The sequence below is a fragment of the Sinocyclocheilus rhinocerous genome, unplaced genomic scaffold (assembly GCF_001515625.1).
Source record: "Sinocyclocheilus rhinocerous isolate Xijiao unplaced genomic scaffold, SAMN03320098_v1.1 scaffold53, whole genome shotgun sequence".
Taxonomy (NCBI): Eukaryota; Metazoa; Chordata; class Actinopteri; order Cypriniformes; family Cyprinidae; genus Sinocyclocheilus; species Sinocyclocheilus rhinocerous.
The window spans coordinates 533,042-543,679 of record NW_015645538.1 but is presented as its reverse complement, the minus strand read 5'-3'; the positions used below and the strand labels follow the sequence as shown (position 1 = coordinate 543,679).

The 10,638-nt window shown below is 39.0% G+C and overlaps 1 protein-coding gene across 1 annotated transcript; it reads right to left on the bottom strand.

Annotated features, from left to right (window-relative positions):
- Nucleotides 1-301: 301 nt before the first annotated feature.
- Nucleotides 302-10,103, bottom strand: LOC107706183 (F-box/LRR-repeat protein 2-like). The gene is made up of 14 exons (XM_016509790.1): nucleotides 9,792-10,103; nucleotides 9,157-9,218; nucleotides 8,726-8,780; nucleotides 8,556-8,630; nucleotides 8,188-8,282; nucleotides 7,549-7,713; nucleotides 5,870-5,996; nucleotides 5,701-5,775; nucleotides 5,472-5,602; nucleotides 5,330-5,390; nucleotides 5,158-5,202; nucleotides 3,511-3,567; nucleotides 3,173-3,385; nucleotides 302-585 (listed from the first exon to the last, which is right to left on the bottom strand). Exons 1-14 carry the CDS (start codon nucleotides 9,819-9,821, stop codon nucleotides 478-480), a joined length of 1,299 nt encoding a protein of 432 aa, XP_016365276.1. The 5' UTR covers nucleotides 9,822-10,103; the 3' UTR covers nucleotides 302-477.
- Between the last annotated feature and the right edge of the window lie 535 nt (nucleotides 10,104-10,638).

The following is a 10,638-nucleotide window of genomic DNA, read 5'->3' as shown; positions in this document are numbered from 1 at the left end:
ATCCTGCTGCTCGTTTTCTGTTCTTTCTATTTGTTCTCGTTGTGAGAGAATGCATTCCTGTTGGTTGAGGAAGAGGAGCAGGACGTAAACACTGTGTAGTCGTCATAACGGCATCAAAATGCCTCAATGTTGTTTGCGTATCGGTTCTATATTCAGTAGTTCCATAATGCTTTAAGCACTTCCTTCGATTTGTTTACTATATATCCAAATATGAAATATTTTACATGGTAGCTCCTTGATTTTTCTTCTTGTATATCCAGTAGGTGGTATCGTATGTCACGTTGCATTGTATTTATTTTGCTTAACTTGTTCAGGTCCATCCTGCTGCCAGGCAACCGCTCAGTGAACAAGCCATGCCTCCCGTAGCCACAACCCCACACAGCGTCTCGTAGTGGTGTGGAGCAGAGGCAGGGCAGAGTTTAGAGGTTGTCTGACAGCTTGACTTTCTATGGGATCTCCCAGAAGCCCCTCCTTCTGTCAGAGTATGACGCAGCAGCGGCAGAGACGCTGACCACCTCCGTGCACTGAAGGAGGAGGTGTGACCGGGGCAAAGTATGCGTGGACCTTGATCTCAGGAAGGTGAGCCTACAGGAGAAACAACAGCAGAATGAGCCAGAAGGCAGAATATGACATAACAACTGGATTGAGTCATTTTTCTCTACAATCTAAAAATAAATAAATATATCCTATCGCTTGTCAGGTTTGGTCTAGACCAGTGTTTCTCAACCCTGGTCCTGAGCGCCCCCCAACACTGCACATTTTGTATGTCTCCCTTAATTCTGACACACCCATTTCAGGTCGATTAGGGAGACACACAAAATGTGCAGTGCTGGGGGGCGCCCAGGACCAGGGTTGAGAAACACTGGTCTAGACCAAAACTCAAGATTAACACAGAAGACTTTAAATGGAAGAATTAAATAGAATAAGTCTGTAGTAAAGCAATATTGTATATTGAAGCAAGATAAGTCCATTACTAACCAATATTTTTAATAGTTTTATTTCTACTTTTTGATAGAATAAAATAAGACTGCTTCAATAAAACAATTAGAATGATAGATTTATTGATAATATATGTATATATATATATATATATATATATGTGTGTGTGTATAAACACCCATTATTATAATGGTTAATATAATTGATGTATGCTACAGTGAAAAAAACAAATGTTGCAATCTTTTATTCATCTTTTTATTGTCTATGTTCTGTAGGTTGTACTTAGTACAAGCCATGGGTGAAATGGGTGACTTGCCAGATTTCCAAAATAGACAAATCCTGGGCATCCCATTTAGCAGGAGCATCTGTAACCCTAATGGCCCAATTGTTTGGTGTTTTTATGAGTCTTTACAATTATGACTGTGTACATGAAGCATGGCAAGACTGTATCAGCGAAAACTTCAAGTAAATCATAGATTGTGTCCAAACAACACAGATCTACTGCAGCAAAGTGACAGCAAACCTCAATATTCAACTGGAACACCCTGTTTTTTCAAAAAACCGACCACAGAGAACTTCACAACATTTATGAAAAAGCTGCAATTTCTAAAACCTTAATCACAGGCACCAATGCAAAAAAAAAAAAAAAAAGTGTCTATCACAAAACCTGGACAGTTGGAGCACCAAACCAAAGTCCCTCTAAGGCAAGTAATTTCACTCGGCGGCCATGTTTGAAACGCCTCTCTCGCAGCTATTTCAGTCATGTAAGAGCAGCTCCTATCTCTTTGAACGGGGAAACATAAAGTTCTCCAAAACCAAGCTTACCATTAAATTTTATATTTGAAATAACCAATAAAATCGGATGACCGCCATCACATTAATGTTGTTTCTTATGCTCAAATAGTGTCAGAAAAGCTTATTTTTCAGGTTAGACCAGCTGATGCACGTGCAATCCTAAGCGCGCATCTCAGAACGTTAAATGATTCTATCCGCCTTATTTTTCCCGTAAGAGCGGCACGGCCATTTGTAAATGTAATGTGTGTGGTTTCCGGTCTCATTTGCTTCCAGCTATTTTTAGCTGTACAAAACCACTTGTTTTGCTGCTTGATAATGCAAACTGGTGTGTCTTACCATATTATTTTAATGTGTTATCTTAATTATGAACACAATGGTTTGTAGTGCAAACAGTTTTACCTTTTACTGCACTTTGTTATTCTTCTCGCTATTTCCCTACAGTGGCTAATGAACCAGAAGTCTCACACACTCACAGAAAACGGCAAACTTCTGCACTGAAAAATAAGGTGGATAGTAACCGGAGCTTCTAACGGCAGCTGCAGTGACACAATCATTGTTCAAAGACACAATCTTTGTACATCTAAAGTCTTTGACCAGACTGAACCTCAACATCTGCCCTGGCTAGACAAATCATGTGACCCAACCACTGTGGGAGGGTTTTGAGACGACATGAGAATCCGATTCCCTCCTCCAACATCTCTAAAACAACTGGCAGATGTTCTGATAAACGGCAATCACCTGGAGACTATTTAAAAGTTGTATGAATCTATTCTAACAAGGTTAGAATCTGTATTAAAGCCAAATGGTGGTAAAACACTTTAATAAAGAAATATTGCCTGTTTCCCAAGTGTTCAATATATTTATGCAAAGTTGTTTTTCTTAAAATAAGTCTAAAATGTCTCAATTAAAAATCTCAATTAAGAATAAACAGTTAGATACAAAAAATATTGAAGAAATTACATTGTATTCAATTAATGTTACGGCATTTATAGGCAGGCTCTGTATTAAACTGCTGCTAACTGATTTACTAGAAAAGTGCAAATATGTGTAAAAAAAAGCTGGCCCCGACTGCAAGTAACCACAGTTGGTATTGACACAAATTGCTGTTCAACAAAACAGGCCACAGTTTACTCCCAAAATGACACAGCAACCAATGAAACTAAAAATAAGGCCCTTTTTGACATTTGATTGTAGATGTTACAGATTGTAATGTCATCAGTATGAAACTGAAAAAGTGACATAATTAACATATTTTTGTGACTGATTATTGCTGTCAAGTACTCATAAGTATTTACATGCTTTACTTGCCAGCACTGTAAACAGACACTGCACATTTGAATCTGCGCATAATTGGGGATCATTTTTGTCTGTATGTGGTTGTTGCATTTGAGACTATGTGTGGGAGTTGTGACATATCTAGCGATTATTTTCCACAGACCCGGATTCGTTTGATGCCTGCACGGGTGACCTGCTGGCAGTCATAGAGCTCAATGCGTTCCAGATGCTGGCAACTCTTGAGATGCTCCAGTGTGATGTCTGTGATCAAGGGGCAGTTGTCCAGCTCCACGACCTGCAGACGCTCCTGACCACACACACTGCTGCTCAGGTGTCTGATTCCATCATCTGTTATCAACTCACAGTGAGACAGACTCTAGAAAACACACACACATATATATGCCCAAGTGAGCAGGCTACAAAGAGTGAGCTTCGGAAAACAAATGGACATGCTTTAAGCATGGAAGCAATACTCCTACACACTCTCTCTCAAACACTCACCAGCGCCTGCAGCCGAGGGCAGTGGATTGAGAGCTGAACCAGAGTGTTATCAGTCACCTGAATGGCACGTACAGACACAGAACATTAATATTAGAATGCTGACTAATCAGGATAAATTGTTGCAAGGAACAGACACAGCTCAACAGCAGTAAAAAGAAAGCCTAAGAATACTTTGGCTTTATAGTAGAGGTAGACTTTACTGAAAATTTGACCTGTGCTGGTAGCACAAGTTTTTTCACCTTTTCATTGTAATAAATGACATACATTTAGAATATTTAATGATTAATTAGAATATCAAAAATTCATTTAGAAAATAAACAATTTGGATAAATTGTTTACATTTTTCATGGTTTTACATTGTTTCTTTGTTTCAGTTGTTTTACTGTTTAAATTTGGTTGTAGGCTGCCTTGTGACAACTTACCCCATATAAATACAACACCATTCAAAATTTTGGGGTTAGTAAGATTTTCTTTCTTTAAAGAAATTAATACTTTTATTCGGCAAGGATGCATTTAATTGATCGAAGTGAAAGTAAAAGTTACAAAAGATTTATATTTCAAATAAATCACAATTTCCCCAAAAAATATTAATCAGCACAACGTTTTTCACCATTGATATTAGAAATGTTTCTTGAGCAGCAAATCAGCATATTAGAATGATTTCTGATCATGTGACACTGAAGAATGGAGTAATGGCTGCTGAAAATTCAGCTTTGCATCACAGGAATAAATTAAATTTTACTGAAATAGAAGTGTATTTTAGTGTATTTATTCAAATAAATTCAGGCTGTATCCGAAATCACCCCCTATACCCTCAAAGAGGGCACTATTTGAGGGAACAGCCTTTTTTAGTGGTGTCCAAAACCATAGTGGACGTTCTCGAGTGCACTCATTCAATCCAACAATGCACCACAAAAACGAGTGTACAACAGACGTACACTCAACAGCAAGAGATAACCCATAATGCACTGTGAGAGTCGCACGCCGAATGAATTCCCGCATCTGTCTTGCCAGAAGATGGCGCCTGCAGCTGAATCATCCATTCATTTTACAACGCGCTCGTCCACAGCGTAATACAACACGGGTACAAATTCACTGTAAATTGACTATTAAATTGTTTAACTAGGGTTTATACATAATTTCCGTGACAGAGTTCAAGATAAATCCTTTAATCTTACTACTGGAGCTGCCCGTTTCAAATGATTATTACAGCAAGCAAACTATGCAAAAGCGGCAGTCCTTCCGGTACACTCAGTGTCCGAATTCACTCACTCGTTTTCATTCACTACTTCAAGTGAACTGTATGAGTGGACTAACCTAGGGAATAGTGAATGAGGGTATAGGGGGCGATTTCGGATACAGCCTCAGTCTTTATGAGCATAAGGAACTTTTTTCAGAAACATTTCAAAAATCTTACCAATCCCACACTTTTGAATGATAGTCTATATTTATTTTATATTAATATTTACAATATTATCAGCTATAATAAATGTATAGCACATTACATATTATATCTTATCATTATTTATGTGAATATGCTAATAAAAATAACTACATTTTACCCTTCAACGCACAAAAAAAAAGAAAACTTGTCCATGATGACTAGGAACGATACACCAAATAACTACTTAGGAATTTTAAACTCACCAAAATACATTCCTCTAAATCCATCTTCTCCAAATCATGACAATTCTAAAACAGAAGGCATAGTTTGTTTAGGAATCCTCCCACATCAGCAATGTCTTCTAACACAAAGCATGCTCTCTAAATCCAATGCGTTTATGTTTTGTTGATTTGGGGTGTTTGTGTGATTACTCACTCTGGCAAGAACAGTAAAACCAGCATCAGTCACATGTGAGCAGCGAGCAGCCTCCAGGATCCTGAGGAAGACACATGCAATGTGAATGAACGACTTGTGTGGGTATGTGTGCTTATCTGCGTACAGATGAAGAAAGCTTTACTTGAGCTGTTGGCAGTTGAGGCCGAGGGCAGTCAGAGAAGCGTCTGTGATGTTGCTGCAGCCAGACACACAAACCATCTGCAGTTTGTGACAACCGCGGCACAAACTCACAAAGCCGTCATCTGTGATTTGCTGCAAGATGGAGAAAGCATCTTAGTTATGTCCAACAAATTTACATTGTGTGTATTTGCAATATTTAACAACAGCATAGTAATAATTCAAAGTCTTACTGTGCATGATTGCATGTTGATTGTCATGAGCTCAGGACAGTGCTTTTGAAGGTGCTTCAGTGCAGCATCATCAAGCTGAAATGGCACATTTAACAATTATTATGTTACACTGTCAATGATTTCTCTCAAAGTGTTTTGTGTAAGCGTGTGCTTGTATAGATGTATGCACCTGTGTACAGCCTCTCAGAAACAGAGCTCTGAGACTTGTACAGCCACGGCTGAGAGCCTCGATGCCATCACTCGTGATCTGATCACACCAGGACAGGTTCAGATTCTCCAACATCCGACAGCCCTCACTAGCAGACAGAAAGAGCCAATAAGAAAATATTAAGCAAACAAAATGTTAAAAAATAACTTAAACGGATAGTTTACCCAAAAATGAAAATTACCCCATGAGTTCCAGCGGATGACATAGGATGTAGGCATAGCGTAAGTCTCGTGAGAACCAACGTTTGTTTACAGGAGCAAAGGAAGCAAAGTTTCCTTACTTTAGCAAAGGAAAACCAGTCTTCTCTTGGCTTATATTGAAATCCTCTGACATTTTTCTTTACAAATCCTTGATTTTTACTTCTAATTTCTAAAATCTCCAGTATTTTCTAAATCTCCAGTGTTTTGTTTTGCTCTCTCCTCTGCACTTCCATGTTTGTCACTTCTCACCGGAGCTTACGCTAAGCCGACGTCCTACGTCATCCGCCGGAACGGTGCTCTTTTGTGAACGAGAAAGAGATTAGTGTTTATAAAGTTTTTAATATGGATATTTTTCTTACAAAAAAAGCACTGATTCACTACAGGAGGCCTTTATTCAGCCCCCCGGAGCCATGTGAGGCTGTTTTTATTATGGATTGATGTGCTTTATTGGACTTCTTTTGGACTATTGAAAAATAACTGCCATTATAAAGCTTGGAAGAGCCAGGATGTTTTTAAATATAACTCCGATTGTATTCGTTTGAAAGAAGAAAGTCATATACACCTAGGATGGCTTGAGGGCGAGTAAATTATGGGTTAATTTTCATTTTTGGGTGAACTATCCCTTTAAACAACATTTATCCATGCACTATCCAAAACTAGCAAACACAAAAAACACAAAATAATGTTATTTAAAAGGAAAAAAAAGTAAACTTTTAAACCGCTAACCAGTAGAGTAAAAACAACAATACTCAATCGGTTAAAAAAAAGAATTTTGATTACAAAAAAAAACAAAAAAATAATTTTTTTTCCCCGTTTTTTCTGTTATAATAAACTCCTCTTATGAGGATCAATAAACCACTCAAATTTGTTTCCAAAACTTTTAAATAATAATAAATATAAATATAATATAAATATTTTCTTTTTAAAATGTACTTTCTGAATTTCAAACCATACCATGCACTGTTAAGATGTGGGAATATAAACAGCAATTATCTCAAATGTCTAACAATGAGTTAATAATTGCTCTTCGTCGTTTAAATATTCCCTCTCAGAATTTCCTGTTTCACCAGCTCATACAGAATAATCTACTACAACTGTGGAAAAGATTCATTACGGTGACAGACTCATAATCATTAACAAAGCCAACCTCCTGACACAATTAAATCAAAACTAGGCTTTGATTTAACACTCCCCAGTTAAGTTTTAAAAACTCCATAAAACCAAAATCACAGTTTTGCATTTTTTAGTCCATGTGTATTAGCTTTAAGGTCATCAAGTGTTTAAAATTGGAGTCTTTAACTCCTGACAAAATGAAGCAATTTTACGCTCAGGACAACGATTTTCTGTCCAATAAACATCATGCTATTTAACATTAATTACACAATCAAAACAAATAAACCAGCCCTAAATTTGGTCCCCAAGACCTTATGACTGCCCCACCTTAAGGCCTTAAGTGCATGATTGGTGATGGACACGCAGGATGTCAGGTCAAGTTGGCGAAGTTTGGAGCAGAACTTGCTAAGGCTGATGCAGGTGGAGTCTGTGATCTTGGTGCAGCCATTGAGGTTCAGATGTTCAATGTTGCGACAGTTCTGAGCAAAGGTCCTGTCAAATCAAAGGAAACCTCTCAGCTGACAATTTAAACAGAAAAACTACACAATAAAAATGGTAAACATGGTGCAAACAACAACAGCAACAAATAATCCTTACACCATCTCCTAACCAGCCGCAATATGACATTTCCAGCGACAAGACATTTGTCACAGTGAAAGCTAAACTGCTGCACAATCCAATTAGCTATTTGAAAGATATTTGATATGTAATATGCAATTATATGGAAAGGGACCAATAATATTCATAATGGGCGGGGCCATTCAAAAGTGCTCTACAAAACACCACAAATCACATCCAGTTAACGACAAAAACTGATTTACTGAGATAGCTTTAATAACTTGCTACTTTGAGTTGCTTAAATGCAGCCAAACGCTGTTTTATACTTTGATTGGACAATTTCATTATTGCATGAACTGCGCAATTCTACAGTGCATGTTTTAATTAACAAAAAGTAATGCGGCTCACTTCATGGAGGCATCTCCCACACTGAGGCAGCCCCGAAGACTGAGCTGCCTCAAAAACCCCCCACATCGCTTCGAGATGTTCTCCACGACACGTCCCTAATAGAAAGACACAGAGAGAGAGAGAGAGAGAGAGAGAGAGAGAGCTCAGGCACAGAGGATCAGGGATGACGTTACAGTCTATGGATTCCGTAGAAAAGCCTACTGACCCAGTGTTAATCCCACACACATAACGCCCACAGACAGACAATTTAAAGCACACAGCAACATATTACTGATGAAAACTGATACATACAAAGCAAAAGCCGATAACACACAAGACTGTGTCTGCAATCACAAACCAAAACATTTACTTGACACGTGCTTTTTCACCTCAATATCTGTCTGAAAGTTGAAAAGATCAATCTTCTGCCAGTTACTTCCATCTAATGCAAGAACATTCCACGCCTGTTTATCCACAGAGAAAAGGAAGAAGTATTGTTAGAAAACTATTTTACTAGACAGTTTCGTTTAATTTTAACTAAACAAGCAATTGAACATACCTTTGATACTTGGGCACACCTACACAATGTAACTACATCCAGGAAAGAGAAAATCCTGAAATAAAAACAGATTTTTGATTACTTGTTTATTTTTGTTTATTATTCTGTTTTTTTCCTCTCTGCTCACTTTCTGTAATGTTTTGACAGTACATACAGAAGTATGTCAGGCTAATAAAGCTATTTTAATTTGAAAACTGAAAACATTCAGGTAGACATACAGACACAGACAGACATGCAAGTTAGACATACAGACAGAACGATAGATGGAATGATAGAATGATAGACAGACCAACAAATAGATAGGAAGATAGTCAGACAGACAGACAGATAGATAGATACAGAGACAGACATGCAGATAGATATTCACAAAATTTATTACAACGTAATCTGCCATCTATTGCAATAAGAGTCATTAATTCTGATGGGCTCACCTGAGCAGAAGCTCTTTGGGAAGTTTTTTGTTGATTAGGGCCTCATCACTGTTTGAGAACACCTGGACAATACGACATGACACAGATGAATTACATAATAAAGCTCATACAGCATCAGTTATGCTCATGCACAATCAATATGCTCAAAGCTGGTTCAGACACGCCTCGGCCTGGTGCAACTTCACCCATAACACTTGCACAAGAAGGACAAATAGCATCAGCGAGTGTCTTAGATAACTGCTGCTTTGTGACATCTTCTCAAGACCTCGCATTCAGGGCACGTCAGCAAGTCAATCAGCTTGATCTAAACTCCAAGAACACCAGCCAACTCTAACGTTAAACGGATTCAGGCGCAGCGCCCGTTGCTGACACGGTCAGCTGGTGCCGTTGTGTTAGGACGGGATTACCCTTGACGAACAAAAGCCTAAACACGGCACGTAAAAATAGAGCCCTGCTCGGTCCAAAACACACACACAGTACCCTTGCAGACACGCACGCACGCAGTCACTCGCTCACGAGCGCGCGCCCACCAACACAAACAGACGCTTAAACACACTGTCATCGCTCAGACAGCCTGCCACCGCCCGTTTTCATTTCCTCGGGCAAAATATCACAGTTCGCTCGATATGAGTTACCTCAAATCTGCCCTTGGTGATGCCGTTCATGTCTGTTGCAGTGTCAATAATAAAGACAGTCCTCGGCGAGCGCTGCGCACAGCGACGTTTGCGCGTTTTGTCAACGCTGGCGATCAAACTATAGTGAGACAGACGCGCAGCTGTAACGTGTGGCTTGCTAGCCGTTCGTGTCTGCGCTGGTAACCGGAGAAATCCCGGGCTGGCCGCCGTCCGTGAACCATCACACAGCCAAAATAACAATAATAATATGGACGGAGCAGACTGCTGCTCTAACCTCACTTCCGCCTCCCGAGCTGCCTCTCTGACTACATTTCCGCTCGAGCGCAAATTCCTGCCTGAAGTGAGTGCTGCTTAATCTTTAAACGACGCCAATAAAATGCCAGGGCTGTCTGGCAAATAAGCTTAAAGAATAGCACTGGAGTTGAGAACGCGCTCGTGCGCTCCAGGGGTTCAAACTAGTGGCTGCCCTGACGTCACTTTTGCGGGAAAAACACGCGTGGTGGGTTTGTTTTGGTAATGATGTATGAGGTTGCATAGGTGTGTCGTGGTTAACACACAAATGGAAGTGTAGGGAAGTGAAAAGTGACACTTTATTCATACAGAATTAAATGTCATCGACTATATTTTGGCACAATGTCTCAATGTTAGCAGAGCAGATGTGCATTCATGCTTATGTGAAAATATGGACACTGTGTCATAATTGTATTCGCTTTAGTTTCAAAGCATCTAACCAACACAGACAAGTAAAACATTTCCACATTAAACTATATTTACGTATTTTTATTTCATTTAAATGTCCTTGTTTTGAAAGTCTCTATTAACATCATCAAATGTTAAACTGTAACCA

Coding starts and splice junctions, on each gene's coding strand:
- LOC107706183 (XM_016509790.1), bottom strand. CDS start 9,821: ATGAACGGCATCACCAAGGGCAGATTTGAG. Junction 8,631..8,725: donor GGTGTGCCCAAGTATCAAAG/GTATGTTCAATT, acceptor GTGGATAAACAG/GCGTGGAATGTTCTTGCATT. Junction 3,568..5,157: donor ATTTAGAGGAATGTATTTTG/GTGAGTTTAAAA, acceptor CGTGCCATTCAG/GTGACTGATAACACTCTGGT.